The 21,940-nt window shown below is 40.7% G+C and overlaps 2 protein-coding genes across 2 annotated transcripts; both read left to right on the forward strand.

Moving 5' to 3' along the window:
• The first annotated feature begins 3,339 nt into the window (after window positions 1-3,339).
• LOC139332996 (uncharacterized) lies at window positions 3,340-6,070 on the forward strand. The gene has a single exon (XM_070965219.1). The coding sequence runs from the start codon at window positions 4,127-4,129 to the stop codon at window positions 4,955-4,957; it is 831 nt and encodes a 276-aa protein (XP_070821320.1). The 5' UTR covers window positions 3,340-4,126; the 3' UTR covers window positions 4,958-6,070.
• Window positions 6,071-14,730: 8,660 nt separating this feature from the next.
• Window positions 14,731-21,895, forward strand: dpep2 (dipeptidase 2). The gene is made up of 11 exons (XM_070965634.1): window positions 14,731-14,808; window positions 15,395-15,555; window positions 15,697-15,823; window positions 16,054-16,183; window positions 16,441-16,591; window positions 16,955-17,024; window positions 17,770-17,946; window positions 19,417-19,501; window positions 19,603-19,678; window positions 20,649-20,784; window positions 21,253-21,895. Exons 2-11 carry the CDS (start codon window positions 15,398-15,400, stop codon window positions 21,460-21,462), a joined length of 1,320 nt encoding a protein of 439 aa, XP_070821735.1. The 5' UTR covers window positions 14,731-14,808; window positions 15,395-15,397; the 3' UTR covers window positions 21,463-21,895.
• Window positions 21,896-21,940: the final 45 nt, after the last annotated feature.

Consider the following 21,940-nt stretch of genomic DNA (forward strand, 5'->3'; position numbering starts at 1 on the left):
TAAATCAAAAGTTGCCATGTCTGTTTTTTTGTTTTTTTTTTAGTCTACCATATGCTTTCACTTTCTCACTTCGTAATGCTCGCTGTTCCCAAACGCAGAAACTTTCCTTCTATATCACTTGTGGTAGCATTGCATATATTCCGACCACTTCTGTCCCCTTCCAGCTTTGGCTCCATCTTTTTCATGTCCTACTCTCCACTCTCTCATGTTCCACTTTCACAAGCATCTTCAATGAAAGTTTCCTGCCGCTGTGTGAGACACATCTGCATTGCAGTGCCGAGAGGAAAGCAGCGGCTGGAGGAGAAGAGATGTGTATGAATAGCGTAAGACGGTGATGCACAAAGAGAGAATGAGAATAAGGAAGTCTGACCTGTCATTTAGCAAAAAAAATGGATGCATGAGTGACAGGAAAACATCACTTCGCATCATTTGGTATATCATACCAGCAGAGTTTTATTTATTTATTTATTTTTGCCTTTGATGGAAAAACACTCCCATCTAAACTAATACAAACACAACCATTTGTACCTCAAAGTGCTGTCACAGGGAAATCACAGAGAGGGTCATCCACCCCCACCTCCCTCCGAGCCTCTGAGCCTCCCTGTTATTAATGGCGTCATCATTTTTTCTCTGCTCACTCTATTTCCCTTCTGATAGTGGGGCCTGCTTCATCGTGTTCTGCCATGTTTCTGTAATTGCTCCAACAGCCTGCCTTATGCTGAGCATATAGTTTTTGTGTGTGTGTGTGTGTGTGTGTGCCCATCCAGTGGGCGTGTGAGTGTCTATAAGTGTGTGCATATGCGTGTGTGTTGCTCTGTCCCCCCACCAGGGCCGGCTGTGAGTTTGTGGGGCAGAACCAAGCCGCGGGCGAACTCCACACAGAGTGAAATGACAGCCTCCAGGCCACCATTGGTTGATGACCGTGAAAACACTTGCGGTTAACGTAAAGTGAGCGACCGGCTGTCACAGTGAGGCACCGCGCTTATGTGCAGCCCTGACAACAGCACAACAAACCCCTCTACACCTAGAGTCTGCAGTGCTGCAACAAACAACAAAGGGACGGCCCAACAATTTATAACAGCAACCACTTCAGACATCTGAAGTACATAGCAAACAGGGACGGGAGCAAGACACAAGCACTACTATTTGTCACAGCGTTTGGGAATAAATGGTTTTTCTTTACTTAAATTCTGGTGGGCAGGAGTGAAAGCCGAGGGTGGTTGTTGAGCGAAGACAGGGAAGTGAGCGCGCGGGAGAGAATGCCTAGACCGTCACAGATGCCAACCAAGGTCAGATAAAGTGTGGAGTAAGTGCTTAGAGAGCTACAGGAGCAGAGGCCAGCTCTGTGGAGGAGGTGGGAAGGAGTGAGTGACCAAGCGTGAGCGCCGCCGCCTCTACCCATCATTAAATGAAGCCACTTAAAGGAAAAAAGCGCTCTGCTCAAAAAGGTCAATACACGGCACTTTTGCAAAGCCCTGATGGTATTATTTAGCCACCTAGAGAACAGTTTTGTCTCTGATGGAAACAGAAAAAGTTGTGAATATGTGTCTGAAGACACTTTCCTCAGAGCCGTGCATTTTTTCTCACAAGCTGAATTGCTCAATCTATCACATTCCCGACAGCAAACAGGTTCCTAAAGTTAAACTGAGGAGCAATAAATTATGTGCCAACATCATGTAGTAAGGAGGGATGATTACAGAGCTGCTTTTATCATCAATTTTAACCTCTGTGGTTAAATCAGACTTCTTTTACCCCCTGCCCTCTTGCGGTGCTTTCTTGCCTCCTCTAACTCTAACTCTGAACACACACACACACGCACACACACAAACACGCGTGCACACACAAACACAGTTTATTATGCAGTAACATTACCAGATTCCCTTAGGCAACTGTGCATCCCTGTATGACTGATGAGGGTAATTTCTCCCAAACAACAGAATGATCACTTTGGTGGTGAGCGCCACAGACCCTCCCTTCTCCCCCTGTCTTCCCCGCTCTCCCATTTTCTTTTTAGCTTACAAAAAAAGGCAAGAAAAAGACAGATATTTGTTACTACGTCTCCTGCAGCGTCTGGAATGGTTCCAGCGGAGATAAATAGCTCTCCTCTCCATACACCCCCACAAAAAAAAATAACTTAATCACTCCATGAATCCAATCAATCTATTGATTCCTCACAGATGATTCCCATTCAAACTCCGCCAATAAAAGACATTCACAAAGACATCCACTTTGCCAGTTGGAGCTGGATGTGTGGGGGATTTTCCTTATTTTTTCCTTGATTACTATAGGGATCCAATATAATACACATGCCACTGTGAATTAGCTTCACAGTAAGGACTGGACTGAGCCACAGTGAGTTTATAATGTCTGTGTGCTACTGTGCACCATGGAATATACTGAGCAGAGAGTAGTTAGGACTTGTCTGCCTCTGTCTGTTGGCCTCATAGGTTCAGCCTCAGCGGGCTGTCTTTACCTATTCTCCCATCTGTCAGTCACACACAAAAACAAATCCACCTGTCGACCAGGAGACTGGGCTGAACAGGACGATGTCACAGCTGTCTGGGCCTGACTCTGTGCAGAAGGGAGCAAGCCAGCGCCCCCCACTGGTGATGGAAAGCCCATTAAGATGCTTATTACCCCACCTGTCAGCCCCATCTCCTCACCTGTACAGATACACCAGACTAATGAAGACAGTCACAATTAATATAGCACCTTGAACATGAAAGTCATGCCTCTATGCTTTTTGTGGTTCTTGTGTCCTTGATCACAAGGGCTCTCCAGTCTTGGAACAATATAACAATCCAAGCGTTAAGAGACAGGCGTTCTTACTGCGCCACTTGATTGCCTCAACAATGAAGCTATTAATGCTGCATTATGTAAATTGTAATGGTCACAAACATCTAATAGGATAAAGGCTAAGTACAGTGCAATTTAATGCTGCTGACTTTCAGTGGCTCTTTGAAGGATGTTTTCAATTTTAACAGAGCTAATTTAATTCATTGTTTCGTAGCTGAAAATGCATTTTTAAAGCTTGACTGAGTCTCTATTTCAGAACTCAGGTTTAATCAGTCATGTACATTGAACACTGGAACGTCCTCTAAAGAGATTGACAAAGTTGCCGGGGCTCTGCGTTCTAGGTTTTAAAGGGACACAGTAGCCCTGCCCTTCTCTTTTTCCTCAGATGGCAGGCTTCAGTTGTGGAGGGGAGGGTGTTCATCTAAAAGATGAAAAGACCTGCGCCTTTAAGAGGGCTGTCTCCCCTTTCCCTCATGCTCCCCCTCAACCACACAGACACTCCTCCTGTGAGCATTTGTGAGGCAGCTCCTGTCCCTTATGTCTCTTTGTGGGGAACAGAATAGACTTCCCAGAGCATCACTGGAGACAAGACAGAGCTCAAGGGAGGACACCCCAGATGCAGACCTCCATGCAACCCTGGCCTCAACTACAGTGGATGCCCAGATGAGCACAAGGAGGGGAGACGCGGACCCACTCAAGCTGGAGTAAATCAGCCAGAGGTCCAACACAGGACGTGGAACAGCTGGACAATCCAGGAGGTCAATTTTGAGTTGAAGTCGACATGATCAGCAGATCAAAATGAACAACGCTGGACTGGATCGCTAAGAAAAAGGTGGAGTCTTAATACGAGCTTTAGTTTCTCTTTAGAAAAGTTTTGTTAAAGAAGAATCAAAGTACTCCATATCTTTTGCAGCTATTAAGGATAAAAGAACCATATGAAAAACATATAAACGAAGGACAGAGGATAATTTAGTTTCGTTTTCTATTATTTTTTTATCCATCTCCAGAGCACTTTCCAAATAGCCATTTGTGGTAGGAAATTGAGATGCTCTTTAAAGAACATCTTGAATGGTCCCGACAGTGCTCTTAATTCACCAGCCAGGCGTTTATCTTATTTCTCCAGCTCCTTCGGAGAGGGAGCATTAAAGACTTCATTGATAGTGCTCTTGGGGAGCGGGTAATATTTCTTATATGAAGTCTTGAAACTTTACAGCTGTTGACTGGAGGGAGAGAAAAGTGCCACATGCATAAGAAAATAATGTGCTGTTTTCCATGTTGGGGAAGAGTGTGTCTGGACTAACATTGTGGTGGAGCATTGAGGACAGAAGAAATGTTCACAGGGTGCAGAGTGGTCAGTGGCCAGAACCAGTACATTACCAGAGATGCCGTCAGGCCCCACCCTGGACTGGAGGTGAACACACCGATCCAAATGGAGAATGGGGTAACCCCAGGGACCTGCTCTGTCTACCAGGATCAAACGTACAGTAATTTTGGCCAGCCAGCAGTGGTGAACAATGTTTCCAGCCCGCTGACACCACCACCAGCCCCCCCGCCTGCACTCAAACTTGGGCAGGAAGGCTTCAAGAAAGTCTGCCGAACTGAAGAGGATAGCCCCTGTCCCTTTCCAGGACTGGCCTCTGGGGTGCTGGAGATGCGCGTGAAGGAGGGAAGTAAGATCCGTAACTTAATGGGATTTGCCATGGCGAGGATGCAGGGAGAGAAGGGTGTAAATGGGGGAGCTGTGAGTGGTGGTGGGCTGAGGCAGGTGGTCTTCACTGGGTCAGGCCGTGCAGTCACAAAGACCATCACCTGTGCTGAAATCATGAAACGAAAAGTGGGCTCTCTGCACCAGCTGACCAAACTGCAGTACAAGGTGGTGAAAGAGGTGTGGGAGAGTACTGAAGGGGGGACGTCTGAGATGACGGTGCACAGGACTGTGCCCTCCATCAGCATTCTTCTTTCCAAAGACCCACTGGATCCCCAGGAACCAGGCTATCAGCCTCCAGAGACTCTCAGTGCATTGTGGGAGGAGAAAGAAAGTGTTGAATCTTCCTCGCAGACAGCATGCAAGAGACCTCTTGGACCTTTGCCATACAGCGATTTCCCTCAATGTAAGAGAGTGTGTTTGGGGGAAGGAGTCTCAGTCCACCCTCCTCACTGACTGGCTGAACTGGTGTCAAACAGTGGAGAGGATTGAATCAGAGGAGTTCATTTGGCGCTGCCCTCCACTCAAGCACAATGCTGAGACAATCAGAACACTCACTCAGACAGAACAGTGCTTTCTCAGAAGAACTGAGTACCAATTCCAGCCTCCAGAGGTCAGTTTGACTGGGACCTAAAAGCTTGCCTCTATACATACAGCATTTAAGGGATGTGTTTCTCGGCACGTCCAATGTGGTCTCTCACATCCACAAACTTGTGATGATGTGTGCTGCCGTGCTATAAAATCTTTAACAGATTCACATCCCATTTCACACTGACAAAGAAAAGCCATGAAAAGCACAGGTTCCAGATTCCTGCTTGCAGTAAACTATCCACAGCCTGTGGACAAAATCATTTATGAGCATCATGATACAATCATCTCTATTCTTCCATGTTCTTAAGTGTAGCCTTTAAAACACACAAGGACATGAAATAAAAACAGCTTAAAGCCATTGATGGTATGACAAATGCAAAACATACCAATTCTATTTGTCTGATTATAAAATCTCATGAAAACAAAATTAAATAAATTGTTTTTTTCCCCAATGGAAATTTTGTTCTGTATTTCATCTTTTTTACTCACACATCATTGAATTTGCAAAGCTCTGATTGAACAGAAAATCACAGTGTGCTGATGTTTTGATAAGAATAACTGCAGTGAAATTTGTCTGTAGAAAAAGCTGATTTAATGACAAAGCTGTTGATAAGGCACAGCTCCTAAACCAACCCAGTCTGACAGATATGCCTAGGGCAGAAATACAGGCACAGATTATCATTAAGATAACAGCATAACATCACACAACACAGTGGAGAAAAGGATTAAAACTGGGCTTGACAGAGCGTCACACTACACTGTTCCTGCAAAATATGAACCCACGGAAACACGCTTTACTCCTTCCCTTTCAGCCAAAAGGCCTCCTCAACCAACATAGTTATTGTCTTACACTCTTACACTTTATTCTACCACTTCTCAGCAAAATAATGTGCTGAATGACATGGTCTGAAAAAAGACAACTTTTCACAGAAATACTGCACACTTGTAGTTTACTGACATAATAAATGAAACGGCTGCAGACTTTCTCTTCTCCAGTTGACGTTTTTTATGCATTGCCTCTCTGCATTTTCACACCATTTAAATACTATTTTAGTTGCAAAAAAGGTACCTCTGAGTAATTGCTGGGGCTTAACTGGCTGCTACAGACATCTATGGCAATTGGATCAAAATTCAACTCCGAGCAGAATGCACAACGTTAGGCAAAAAAAAAGAAAAAAAAAAAAAAAAGCAGCTGGAAGCGTATGTGTTGAATTTTATGGATTAAAGATTTCAACATAAATTTCAACATAAAGTTGTGGCAAACAAGACAAACAAAATAAACCTTCCTGAGAATTATTTTGTCTGAATACTGAAGAACTTTTTCCACTTAATCAGCCATGTCTTCTGGGGATAATAACTTAGACAAGTGTAACCTTGTCTGAAGCTTTTACTGTTGATCTTAATGAAAATCTGCAAACGCAGATGTCGGCCTCCTAAAGTAAATTAATCAAAGTGACTCCTACCTGGGGAGACAATTCTGCTACAGCTTAAAATTGAGGAAAAAAAAGGAGAGTTCAGCCCTATGGCATTAGCGTTCAAATTCACAGTTCAAAGGAATACAAATCACAATATTTCATATTGTGGTCAGCTAGACCTTTAGCAGTCTATAGCGGACATAGTGATTAACCTCCCTGTCGATCCCATTAAATGAATCAGAGCAAAGCAGAGCACCCAAGGTTGAATAAGAAATGCTGTGCCTGCAATACAGCACATATGTAGCAAACTGTGTGTCCTCAAGACTGCTGGAAGGTTATCACTTCGTGTCGTTGTTATCACGGAGTTAACAGCTTTCACCCAAGAGCCTATGGGACAGTGAGTCTGCGATGCAGGTCAAAAAGATAATGCTGCTATAAGTAAATTTCAAATTGACCTGCATCTGTTATCAAGCATTAAGAATTTTTGGCCAAGTACAAAATGCAGTGGGGGTAATTAGGGATAACGGCACAGCGTACCTGAGTGAGAGAACAGATAAAACATACTGACAAAAGCATTATGCCAGAGCTAAATCCAATGTGGCTGGCACGAAATAGCACGGTGGAGGAGTCAAAAAACTGCATTACAAGAACGTGGACAAGGTTATTCACAAGCCGAGCGTCCATTTTGCCAATAATGTTTGTTTTCAAAGATGCACTCAAGGTGGATTTGAAAGAGGTACGGGCCTTTGGTTTACCTTGTGCTATATGGTATATTTGAAATGAGTGCGAGGAATCACAAAAGCATCTACTCTTTCTATGAAACAGACCAGTTAACAGAAAGCGGTAAAAAGGTAAAATCTTGATCACCGATCAATTCACCCATACCTGCATAGCAGACAAAATGGGTTAGACATGGATTTTTCTAAAGTGGGTGAAACTCTGTTAGAGACTAGTGATGCCCTTTTCCCCCCACTGTGTATGTATGTTACAGTGGAATGGATGACGCTGTTAAAGAACAAACCGGATCATTTTTGAATGATTACTTCAAAATGGTGATGCAGAGAATGAGTATATTTACTTATTGAATTCAATAATATCTTACGAAATAGTTAAATATATATATATACACACACAAACACCCACAAAGACACATGCATATGGTACTTCCGTTTTTAAAACGCTATTAAAGAACATAATGTTGAGGTGTAAGACTGACCGATCAAAGTTAGCGGTTATGGCGGACACAACAATAACCTTCTGTTTACCAAAGCCAATAACTACATGCGCTGAATGTGAATAAATTCACTTTGAAGTTAACATAATGAAAGTGTTGGCACTCTATTTTTCCCGTCTCTGCCGCTGCAGCAGATGAGAGTGAGGTCTCTGGGATGGTGTGGGAGTTCGCTATCTCCCAGCCTCCAGATGGCTCCGTCTTCTCTTATCTAGAAGAATGGGTGCTGCCTCAATTTTTCAACTCGCCTTATCTGGGAATCCTTTAAATTGAATATTTACTGGGCCTATGTTTTCTGCCTGTGTTAGCTCTCTGAAGTCGACATTCCTCTTGCTTGTCGAGACAGGCCAAAGGTTTTTCTCACTCATACACTCTCTTTGTCTGCCTTGTCAAGTAATGGGACAGTGATTGATTATGTGATTGTCAGGAGAGAATGGAAGGTTAAGCAGTTAAGCAGAGAGCAGAAGAGACATATTAACGAATGGCCAGAGAGGGAATATGTTCAACAATAGAAAATCATACACTACCCAAACATGACATCAGACAGACCTCCATTTTATGTGGGGAGTAAAATTGACGAAATTAATCACTTTCCGAACAGTCTATTGTTTCCTGCACAGTGTACACTAGAGGTTAAGAGAACACTTAAGCAGCCATTGAAAACATCTTATTGCAATATGACTGGCTGTGGTCTATCTGCATAAACAAGCCGTGCCACAGCTACTCCCTGCTAAGTGTCTGGAAATGTCTTTTCAAAACCATTTTGTGAAATGCCTCCATGTTGGATTAATCAGTGCAGCTGAGGATGTAATTGCTGTGCTGAAGTCAAAGCTGTAAGAGCAGATAATGAACACTGACTACAGGGCTGCCAGAATCCAGGGCGAAAGAAATAAGAAGTTCGGAAACCAAAATGTCTTCAGCATTCTTTCAAAAGCCCTCATACAAAATGAGGGTACACTGTATTTACACTAAATAAAGGTACAAAAAAAACATCACCTATGATTTAGTGGTTACTAACGCAGCGATATTGTGACAGCTGCCTTATGCTGTTAGAATTTAAAAGCAAACCGAGACATGATTATATTTTCTTTTTGTAAGACTTTATCAGACTCTTTACATCATTTTTGCACATTTTTATGTATTAAGTAACGTGCATGCATCTGTGAGTTCTGGGTATTATATAGGTATTTGATTGATTTTCTTTAATGAGGGATGGGCTGAAAGAAAACCATCAGGAGTTTGTTCTGACTGTTGCTGCCCCCTGGTGGACAAATAAGTTCAAAGTCAAATGCAGGAAAATATACATCTGTTTGCTCAGAGGCATGATTATTGGAATATATTTGAAAGGCATCTCTGGTCGTGTTCTCTAGAAGGTCTGCACAACAGAGCAAAATGGCCACAGAAATGATTAATATCTGCAATCATGTTTTTATATCACAGCATTTACAACAAGCAAATGGGAGCTGTTGGCAGTGCTATTTTTTTACTGTTTAATGGCAATCTCAATGCTAGCCTATTGAAATGTTGCTTGTTATCTTACTTCAATTTCAACAAGTGTAAAGACTACATTCTACCATTTTATCGTCATTCCCGCTCGCTTGCAATAATGAGAGGACTTCAGACTCAATTAGCTTAAAGAAGTTGAGGAATATAATGAAAAGCACTCATAATATACACTGTAGAGTCTCCTCTACAAGGCAATGAGAAACAGGAGAGGCCACACTTACAGACTCATATTTGTGAAATACAGAACGGAAAAATCCCCCACGCCCACACACATTGCTGAAGCTTATGTCTGCACCAGCAAAGATTAGCTTTGTTCTATTTCAGTAATGCCTAGTAAAAGGTGGAGGTGGGACAGTTCAGATGCGGGGGAAAAGCAAAATAAACACTTTAATGGCGAAGTGGAAATGAGGAGCCCCTCTGGCTTGTCTGACCTTTGCCCTCTGATCCTAAAGGTAAAAATGTGTACATGTGGGGAAAATGTATTGTAATTCTACTGTGACTAAAATGGTGGCTATACTGCTCTAAAATACTGGCTGTCTTCAGATGAAAAAAAGGCGGGTATAATGTGTAGTGCCCTTGGGTTGTATATTAACATTCTTCAGTCTTCTTCTCAGTACTGATAGAGTGATGAACAGCTGCTGCTTCTCAGTGTTATCGGTGTAATTGGATGCCCGATTCCAGTGCGATCAATATGATCACTGAAAAGAAGGCACCGTGGTTTTCTTAAGCATCTTACCCTTGGAACAGCAAGGGACTAAACATTTCCCCACAGACAGTCCTACTTTGAAGAATATGCAGCAGTTTTTTTTGCTTCATACTAGAATTTTTGGGGGTCAATTTTCATTGTTTTATTATATTTTTAAATTGTATTTTACTTATTATATGATGACTAAAATAAAATTATATACTCATTTGCTTTGGGGATTTATGTGAAGTAGCTGCTGTCATAAGGGATTTCCCTTTGGAATAAATAAAGCTACCCATCGAGCTAGCTAGAGAGGCAGATATCCAGATAGGCAACTGCAGCCTACCAAGACAGACTGGAAGAAAGACAACATTTGGGATCACAGATTCCCTATCGCAGATGAAGAACTGGTGTTCTGTCTGAAGTTCAGCAGTGTCCAAGTTGACCACAAATATAGACACCCAACAACATGGCAAGTGGAGTATTTTACGCTGCAATAATACATTCGACAGAGCACAATTATCATTTTCAATGCAATGTTACATACTGTATTTAACATCGTATTTAAATGAAAACCTTATGTTAACGTCTGCTATGCCTTTCAGAATCTGATTTCAAGGCTGTCATGTAAAATGCACTTTTTAGAAACTATTCTTGACAGTATTACAATTAATTATATCACTATTTATGTCACTGGTATTCATGGTTTAGAATAAAAAAAACTCAGGCCAGTGGCATTTTCTAATTGAGTCCTATTTTTCCTCATGGTCATTCCAAGTGCTTCTCTGTAAAGCTATCTCAATTTCATTCGAGGTTTTAAAGAAAAACATCATTATTTAGAAAATCGATTTTCTCGAGTGATTCACCTGATATTGACCAAAGTCCTTTCCACCACATTATTTAAGGCAAAAAACAGCAACCAGCAACACTAATGGCAAGGATTTGGCTTAAATTTCCTCAGCAATCTATCAAAACTCTGTTTTGAACATGAGGGATTTTTATCTTGTATATTGCCAGTCACATTCCACACCAAGGTCGACAATATGACTAAATGATTTGGTTAATTTGAATTCAAACAGTGTCAGCTGGGGATCCACTCTGCACAGTAGGAGGATTGGTAGACTAATATCAACACAGTTGTGATTACTCCATTGAAGCAGTAGGGTGCTCCAATCAGAGCCGAATCACTCTCCTCATTACAGACTACAAGGCCAAATCTCAGTGGGTGGACTACAGAATCAGGCTTCCTATCTTCCCACTGAAATTAATTGAAATTCATTTGTGGCACCCTGATGCTCCCCATCAGCACCAGACTCATTCACATTTTGTGCAATCTGGCCCGGATTCATTAAGCACAAACACATTTCAAGTTTGAAAGCATGTAAAAGCACAGGTAATATTCAATGGCCTGAACCTTGGTATTCAGGCTACATTGTAAATTGCAGTTCACAGTATCAGATGCATCTTTCCAGGAACGATTCTTGTTAAGGCAAAGCAAAATAATCTGACCAGGTGCTGCTCCAGTGGAGTGGTGCTTGAATGTATTTACTCTTGCACGGACACCAAAGGACTTAGGATCTCAAGCAGCAATAAGTGTATGCTACAAGTGCTACAGCAACAGATGTGATGACTACCATGCCTTTATCCATACGTGGGGAACTACTATACCACATGCCACATGGTTGCCACCCTTGTTTCACATCACAAGCGGTCCTAAAAGTCCACATATTAAGTCTGTTACAATGCATTCATAGAACACACACTATTTACACACCACATGTAAAAACTTTCCTCTCTCTAAAGTAAACCAAAGTACCACTCAACCAAAAAATAAATAAATAAATCAATTATCGCAAACACATTAACAGCTAATGCATTCACTATTCCCATCACTACTCCTAGAAACTATTAGGACCTCTTCTATGCAACTATGAAATCTTGGTTAGCATTGGTAGATCTGTAGTGGTTTATCACAGTCTGATTGGGCAATTCATAAACATTTCATGGTATAGATAGCATTCCAGGAACATCAAAATAATCTATATTTCATAGTTATTAAAGATAAATGCATCCTTCCATCCAAAATCTTGTTCCCGGCCTGAAGTTCAAGCATAAAGGCCAATAAACTCCATAATGCTATGAGCACCCTTAGCTGTCGTGCTTAGGGCACAATGCAACGTTTACAAGTCCTACAAAAAGCCTCAAAACCCTTGGTCATACCCAGCTAATAACAACGACTTCAACCCGATCTGAATGTCCTTTTAGCACCTTGATATCCATGATATGTATGCATGTGAGTAAGGAACTCTCTGTGTTCAGCTATCTTTTGATATTCCTCCAACCCAACAAGGCTTCACACCACTCAGCCAGTATGTTTGAAAACATGACATTACCAAATCTACCCACTGAGGACTTGTCAACACAGCCATGTAAAAGGAAGGAAAGGTAGATGTGAAAGCATGCTGGGTGCCAGTGTGACTTCGATGGAACATTGCGGGTTACCTAAAAAAAAAAACATGAAACAGAATCTGCATTCAGGCTACGAGGATACATAATCTGAAAGTCAAATTGAGCAAGTTCAGACACCGATCACAGCAACAAGCTTTGCAGTGTTCACGTGACTCAATGGATTATTATCACTGAACACTGAATTTGCTAGCAATCGGATCATCTCTGAATTTTGCTCCACTTTCAGGTACCATAGTTGTCAACCCCACCAGCCCGTTCACACAACAAAACCTGCTCTTCCTGTCCCTGAAATGCTCGAACACAACAGAAGCAGTATCAGAGGACACAACATCCGCAGTATGTTAGGAGCCAAGCTGGGTTTGAGGCTCAAGGCTCACATCTACACAACCTACATTCAACACCACTACCAAAAAACACAACTAGAATTAACAGCATCACCCCCATTTCACACAATCTTGCGACCTGCTAGTTCTGACCACCCATGATGTCACCATATTGCTTCTGCCCAATAACTTTTCTTCTTTATTTATTTATTTTATTTTATTATTTTATTTTATTTTATTTTTTTTGCTCTCTGCATTGCACTAAGTCACACACATTCTCTGCAATTTGATGGTGTAAAGCAACATATTACTCTGCATGATGTCACAATGACTGATGTCAATTAATCAACAGCCCTAAGTACATGCAAATACTCATGAATGAATTCTGCTTCTCACTGCTTCACATCAATAAACAGTTTTTTTTAACCTAATTAATTGAGAATTTTCAGAATGCGCATAACATCTCTTTTCTCTGTCGAAAACCAATATTTTACCTCATGTCTGGTTTTCCCACCCAAATGACCAGACATGTACAAATAATAATTAAATAAAATGAAATTATTATTATTATTATTAATTTTTAATACATATATTACCCACGAGCCAGAGAGAGAAAAATAATTCAAGACTCACTGGCAACAAACAAAACAAAATCATACAACTATTCCTCAAAAAGGAGATAAACTTAAAATCCACCAGTTAAACTGCAGATCCCTGGTCAGATGTCCACAACCAGCCCACCCTCATAAGTGCCCAATGAGCTCTACAACACACATACAGACATGCAACATAAAATTTACACAATACAAGATACATAAGGAAACCATTTAAATGTAAACATGCATTCCTGAGAATCCAGTTGCCTCTGCAACACCAAAACACAGCATGGGCCCACATACTGCTCAAATCCATTTACTCTCATTACTTTGCTTAACAAGACTTACCTTTTCTGATGTGTTTCACATTCTTCAAACTTTCCTTAGTTCAGCTGTTACAAAAATTTTCGGCATGCTGAATGAAAAAAAAAAAAAGTGTTGAAAACTTTGAACTGGTTTCCAAACATGCAAGCTCCATCCAAACAATGACAGTGACTTATGTGAACACACAGCGAGCTAGTTTGTGGACATGAGCAAAATTGTTTTTAGTACATTTATTTATATCAATCTTTGATCCCTTAAATATTTTCAGATTTGGGTGCTTATCATTTTCTTTCGACTTACTTTTGTCACTTTCCAGAGCTACGCGTCCATTAGATGTCACTTCCGCCCACCATTTTTTGCCGTTAATATTTTCCCTTACATAAACGGAAGCGGTCAGGAAATCGTGACATTATCTGTAAAGAAGGGCTTTTGAAGGACACCGGTGTTCAACCTCTATCAACGAATAATTAATCTTACAAGGCATAAAACTGGTTGCTCTGTGATAAGAATGATAATCGTCAGTACAAACGTGTACAATGTAAAACCGCTGATTGCTTGGCGGTAGGTCTAGACCTCTTGCCTGGGTCTTTTATGGTTACGTGATTTGGCCAACAGACGGCAGCATCAAATCCACAGGTCTCAACGCTGCATTCAAACGCTCCTCGGAAGTTTCTAAATCCCAGAGACGCAACGCGGTTAAATAACAGTAAGTCGTAAATAAGTAAACATGTAGATAAATAAACATGTGAAACTGAATTCGATCGTTTTTCCTATTGTCATTGTTCACTTGAACCTTTGTAACCATAGATAGTTACACTCACTGCAATACTAACAAATTTCTTGCGTTTTGAAAGTGAAGAAGGGACGATAAGGACGCATGGCAGAAGTTGTCCAGAAGTCCATCTAGCGCTGAAACCTGTAACATTATTGATATTGCTTCAGCATCATGTCATCCTTATTCGTTGGCTAAACGCGATGGAATTCTTATTCCATATGTTAAGTAAATTCTCCGACAGGTCTTGAATGCAGCACCCAGCGCATCTACCGGTTTTGTTTAGGTTTGCTCTGCATTTGACTGCACAGAGAGCTGGAAAGTTCGTAAGCCTTCGGCTTGTGTGCGGTTGTTCAACAAGGTGGTCAACAAGTTGCCTGATAACGACCTGGCAGGTAAGTCTATTGTTGTTTAATTAAAAGTGGTTCTCGCAATTGCATAGATGAAATCTGTCATTGGAAACGAAGAGTTTTGGTGTCCAGTGGGCTCTTTTTTTTTTTTTTCTTTTTTTTTTTTTTCCATAAGTTCAAATAAACTAACACGTCAAAATATTTGTAATAGTCTGTTCGAAAACACGGTCCCATCATATCCCGGGCCGTTTTAAGTTCATCATAGTTACAGTGTTTTCAAAGTAAATGTAAGAGATGCTACACTAAGCAGTGAGTGCAGTGAGTTTCTGATACTGGCATGTTTGTTTGTTTGTGTGTTTGTTTTTCTAGCTGTCACTGTAATATTTCAATATTTTTTTTCTGTAATACTCCAAAAGAGACTTATCTGTCCTATCATATTTGTTTACTTCCAAAATTTATTAAAAATCTAAAATAGTCAGTGTTATCAATATGGCTTATAGTGTGTGTGTGTGTGTGTGTGTGTGTGTGTGTGTGTGTGTGTGTGTGTGTGTGTGTGTGTGTGTTGACCATGCAGTTGCAATTCTTTTGCTATCAGATAATTGCAAAGCACTGTTGTATTTTCTCTCTTCAGAATATGCCCTTAAGGAAAACTGTAATAAGTGTGTCAAGCAGCTTCTGGATGAAGTCCCTCAGGCATCTGGTGGTACTGTCCTCTCTGTGTAGTTTAATATGCGGATACTCTCAAAGAGATAGAGTACATGACTTGATGTCCAGATATCCTCTTATTGATGGGTAAGGGATGTTTCTTGTCTTGCCTACACACAAGTTACACTCATGCAAATAAATGAATGGAATCCAATTAGAATGCCTCTTCATCCGTTCTGTTGTTCCTTACACTCTCTCTCTCTCTCTCTCTCTCTCTCCATCTGTCAGTCATAACGACCTCGCTCTCCAGCTGAGGAGACTTCACAACAATCGGCTGAGCCAAATTGACCTCCATAATGTGAGCAAAGTGGCTACGGACATCACCCGCCTCCAAGCAGGCCATGTGCAGACTCAGGTATTGTTATTTGATCAGTCTTTCTCTCCTGACACTGGTCTGTTTTAGTGTGGATTGCTCATGAGAGCAGCCCAGTGGAAACACACATTGACTTCATTTGAACTGTCAAGCATTGACATTTTGTACCTGAAGGACAATGTATTGGAAAGCTCAAACCTGGAATGACAGTCATGTCAGTAACTTAAATGCGTCTCCTGTTCTCTTGTGTCATACCCCCGTCCCTTTGTCAGATGTTTGCAGTCTATGTGATGTGTGGGGCCCAGGAGAAGGACGCTGTGAGGCTGACTCTGGAACAAATAGATGTAGTCAGACGCATGTGCACTGAGTACCAGGACTTTGAGCTGGTCACATCTGCCCAGGGTAAAGTACAACTCAAGATGGGATTGCAGACAATTTATTGACAAAACCACTCTGGAGATGAATGACGAGTAAATATAACATTATAAAAATAATTGATTTGTTGTGTGTGTTTTCAGTGCTCCCCATGAGGCAGGATTATTCAGTGTGTTAGCTGTTTTCTGAATGATGATACAACTCAGCTGTTGACTTGGATGGAGGCATTCACTTTGGATAATGTGCATAGTGTGTGTGTCATGCATGTGTGTCTGTCAATGCAGAGCTGAAGACTTCTGAGATGAGGCATAAGATAGCCTGTCTAATAAGTATTGAGGGAGGCCACTCCATTGACAGCAGCCTGCCGGCCCTGCGGATGTTTTACCAGCTTGGGGTCCGCTCCATGGCGCTCACACATACCTGCAACACACCCTGGTAATTCAGACTTTTATTCTAAATGCGTTGATTGACATATATTATGAATGATTGATATATTCCAGAAACGTTGTTTATTTGCTCAGACCTGAATAGAACTATGCCTTTACCATTAGCTTCTGTTGCTATTTTAAAAACTGATTAAACTTTAGTTTAAGGGTTTATTTATAGGGTTGACTGACTGGAAATGTCAAAGGTGTTTTTTCCTTCTATGCAAATGAACCTGTATTTTGTGCTGTCTTTGGAAGTCCATTTCAGATCTCGTACGTGAAGCGCTATTTGGATACAGTTTACATTTTCCTGGTAGTGACTTGCACACACTTGCACGATTTGTGGCGTTGATCGTATTCTTTTTCAATGCAGGGCTGAATCATCCTCAAAACTTTATAATGTTTTTCAAAGACAGAACGACAGCCTGACACACTTTGGAAAGGTAAGGTTAATCCTCAGCGGTATCAACTGCACTACAGGATTGTTTCATTTTTCACATTCCAGAGAAAGCAGTTTGCCAGCATGTCCGCTGATTTTGACTGCTCCTTATTGGGAAGTTATTTGAAAATAACACTTGCTGTGTATTTAAGATGAAGAATTGTGTGTAAAATAAACCCATCATTTGATAAATATGACTTTGAATTACTATTTTTAAACTGACTGTGAGCCCTATAATCTGTGTGTTATATACTGATGAACAAACATGTTGCCTTTTATCACTCTTAATCTTTATTAGTGGTGGTAGTGGCAGCAGTAGTAGTAGTAATAGTAGTAGCTTTGGTTGTCATAGTGGAAATACTCGTATTCCAGATACTGATTATATCAGCTTTGAGACACTTTCTTATTAAAGCTGCTTAATGCTATGCATGCCATGTGTTCTCTTGACAGAGGCTCTTTACAGAGAAGCTGCTGTAGCCTAAAATGGACTTGCAAGTCCTTCAACATGTATTTGTTTTTACAGCAAAGCTGTTGTACTATCTAAACAACTTTTATGACTTTTTTTATCATGCTTTTCCTATTCAGCTGGCCCTCTTAGGAGCAGCAATATAGGACTTCCTCAATGGCTGTCTGCACGAGGGAGTTAAAATGTGCCAATGTGTAATCTCCTGTTGTCAGCTGGATTGGCTTCCTTCCTTCCCATGATACTGTAAATGGCCAATTAAACGCTTTTTGAATGTGTTTTTCAGGCTGTGGTGGAGGAGATGAACAGACTGGGGATGATAGTGGACCTCTCCCACACTTCTTGGGACACAGCCTGGGCTGTGCTGAAGCATTCCAAGGCTCCTGTTATTTTTAGCCATTCATCTTCCTACTCCATCTGTGACCACGGCCGCAATGTACCTGACTGGCTGCTGCACGAGCTGGTGAGAAAACCAATTCACAGAGTGATTAATTGCTTGCGTAGTTGCTTGATTAAATGAATAGCTTATCAGTCAAGTCACTGATTCATTTATTTTCATTATAAGTTTTATTTAAACCTCTGACAAAGACCATCTAATTTGTTTTCATTGTTAGCTTTTTTTTGTTTGTCACCAGGATGGAAAATTTCTGAGCAGATTTCCACCAGTAAAGAACGCTTCTATTTCAGTCCATTAACAGTCACTATAATCGATTCTAAATCCTTCGGGTGTATTTGCAGGTTCGAGAAATCGAGTTAATGCCTGACTTGTTATTGTTCCATATCCTCCATAATTTCTGTAACTATGTCTGCTTCCCACCAATCTCCTCTCTCGTCTGGCTATGCGTGCATACACATGAATGCACAAACATCAGTACCTGATGATGACATACTGGATGAAATTGAAAATCTACAGTAGATCAGCTGCACGTGGTGTATTTCTGCTGTCGTTGGCAGTCATTTGACGGTGTGGTACATGGTTTCCATCTTAAAATGAATGACTGATTCACATTCTGGGGGGGGACACTAAGTGGTAGAAGCCTCTAATCATGAGTGTTTTTCCTCCAGCCTAATGTAAGCACTTAGAATGAGACATTACAAGATTTTTATGAGCCAAAGCTCATAGCAAAGTGTGTGTGCCACCATTCCTTTGTCGACTTTTGAAACTGTGCTGTGGGTGAGACTTACAGTAAACTGCTTTATCTTGGTCGTTACAAGGTTGCAAATCAAAGGATCAAACCTGTGTTAACAAAGTAACCTAACTACAAACATAATGCCATTAATGTGTCCTTATTCTGCTTTACTTAACGCTATCTCATTAATGCCTTGTTCATTTTTCCAGCTTGGGTCCAGCTTGCTTCCAATATAATGTCGACCTCCTTCACCACTCGTGCTTTATATCATTTGTCCAGCATTACAAGAAATCTGTCAATTTCTCTCTGTTTCTGCTGAACACAACCAGCAGTATGGATGTTAAAAGATATAATTCCATCTCATCTTACTTTGTAAATGGTCGTAGCATATTGTTTTCAGCATTTCTTGCTGATGGAAACTGCTAAGGTCAGTGTACTGCACATCATTGTCAGTGTTTAAATGAGTAGCATCCATTGGGTGAGTGGAAGTACAGTTTTTTTTTAAACCCTCCTAGCAATATTCTTTCTCTGGTTGACATTAAACAGCATGTTGACTGATGTTTTCACATATACTCATGAAATGTACTTGCTGCAGCACAGGGTTCCATAGTGTTTGAAATAAGATAAACATAAACCGGAAACCGGATGTTTACCACATCCACCTAGACAGCCAATGGCTAAAATGAGACAAACATAAAGGCTGTTTGTGTGTTATACATATCTTATTTTCACTCTCAATGCTTGTCTACATATTTCTTCTTATTCGCTTGACTTGGCAGTGACACCTGTGTATTGTGTTTCAGAAAAAGAACCGGGGGTTGATCATGGTGAATCTCCACAGCAATTTCATTTCCTGCAGGGATGAAGCCAACATATCTCATGTGGCTGGTGAGGCATCAGTGTTGAGTGTTTTTGTTAGTCATGAAGTGAGCCTTTAGTTCTTATTTCTTGTTACTCAGATGATTTATTATTCCACCTGGGTTTTACAGACCATTTTGATCACATTAAGAGGGTGATTGGAGCTGAATCAGTTGGAATTGGAGGGGACTTTGACGGTGCTGTGAGGTAAGAAATATTCCCTTACAAACACTATATGGAGATAAGTAGAAGCACGAAAAAACAAGCCATTCACAACTGGTATTTTAAATGCATTATTCTCTTGAATAATGCATCTTTAGCACTTTCTTGCCTCGGTGTACCTGTGTAATCAGTAATCAGAGGTTTCTTTTTCAACCTCAAGATTGCTCACTCTCTAAATTTGAACAACAACCTATATTTTATGTTGATTAAAAACAAATATCTATGTGCTGTGTACGATCGCCAGTGCATTGTACGTACTGGCTGCATTAACGCCGACCTAAGATCTGAACACAATGCGAGCCAGAATACCACCACCTGTGGTCAGTCAGATCTGATCATGTTCCAATCACGACGCATTTATATCTTGCATCAACATGTGTTTTTCCTTATCCAGATACAGATCACATTTTAGTGCCAGGTGTAAATGGGTTCAAATGGACATACTGTTTGCAAATACTAAATCCTACAGGATAAGTGGTTTTCTTCAGACAAACTTGCATTATACACACAAAAAGTAAAATAAAACAAAGCTTTAGAAGGGTGTACACTTGTCTCCGAGCAATATTTCAGAGGTTGTTGTTGAACCAGATCAATTTTGTGCTTTTGTTAGGCTGTCATGATATCAACAATTGGGCTGCCTCAGCTGTCAACAGGCTGAAAAATGGAAAAAATCAATAAATTTGTACTTCAAACAGGCATAAAGAGAGGGCGGCTGCAGTAGATTTACTGTTGATTGGTGGGCATTGAATCTCTATGTTCCCTGCAGATGCATTTTAGTCCAAACAGGAATGTCACCAAACAAGTCATATTGAAGGACTGAATTTCCAAGTGTTTATTATTACTATTGCTATTTGTGATGATAAGTAATGTATTCATTAACACCAGAGCTGTCAGAATGAGTGTTTTCTTTCAGAAATTAAATGTCTGTGAATTGAAACGTGTTTTGCATTCACAGCTTTCCTCAGGGGTTGGAGGATGTGTCAAAGTATCCCGCTCTCATCCAGGAACTCCTGCAGAGGAACTGGACTGAGAATGAGTTGGCCGATGTCCTTCGAAGGAACTTCTTGCGAGTGTTCCAGGAGGTTGAGGGGGTGAGCTAGAAGATCGATATATATTATATCGACGAACAGCCTCCTCTGTTAAATGAAGGGAGGGAAGGTTATTGTAAGGCATATTTTCACTCCATGTCTTGGTCAAAGGAGTGATTAGAAAATGCCCTCAGTGTGTATTATTTCATTAGTACGCATCATATATTTCACTCTACATATTTAATTTTTCCAAATACAAAAGGAATTTCCTGTCCTGACACAAATGGACGTGAACCATCTTATTTCATGATGAGTTTTCAAGAATGAATGCCCTTTTTATTTTAACTTTTTTTGTCCAAAGTGCATTTTAGGCTCATCAATAGTTTGAATGACATACTATTATACATAGAATGGTTTCTTTGCACTACAAATTTGAATATATTCTCAAATAAAATCGTAGCACAGATTACTTCAGTAGCTGAAGTCTTATATACATCACCTCTTTCTCTTGTCTCCCTGCATATCCCCCAGGTCCGCGATCAGTTGAGTGTGAACCAACCCAGTGAGGCCCAGATCCCTGTGGCGGAGGTGCAGAACCCCTGCAGGCTGGTCCTCAGACCTCCGGACCTGAGAAGGCTGACCTATGACCAGAATCCTTCGTCCACAGCCCATCATGGCCCAAAAGGTCTGCTAATCCTTGCCATAGTTATGCTGCTTTCCAGCCCATTTCTGATTGAATGATTATTTAGAAAGTCAATTCAGCTGCACCTTCTTCTTTTTTTAAAGTGGATCATTTTTAAAGTAAATAAGAAGATCTTAATGAGATGTAGCCATTCACGGATCATCCCAGCACTTCACAGGTCAGTGAAGATAAGGGGAGATTAATCACTTTCTTACCACCAAGACAAAAAAGGATTCAATGTGTAGCTCAATTTGGGAGGTAATTTAAAAGGCAGTATCTGTATATGCAGTAAGATAATGCACATACAAAAGAAATAAAGAAGACCAGTCCCCTGAAAGGCACTTTCACATTCAGTTTGGAATGTATTTAATTTATCAGATATTTACTTTGTTGATTAATTTCTTGTAGCTGTGCTGACACCATCTCTGTGAACAATTATGACATGAAAGAGAATAATGACACTGACAAATAAAACTGCAGAGATGGCACCTTTAGTTGTTTGAAATCTGTATTTTCATTTTTTGTTTGTGAAAGACT

This window comes from Chaetodon trifascialis, chromosome 1 (genome assembly GCF_039877785.1).
Source record: "Chaetodon trifascialis isolate fChaTrf1 chromosome 1, fChaTrf1.hap1, whole genome shotgun sequence".
Classification (NCBI taxonomy): domain Eukaryota; kingdom Metazoa; phylum Chordata; class Actinopteri; order Chaetodontiformes; family Chaetodontidae; genus Chaetodon; species Chaetodon trifascialis.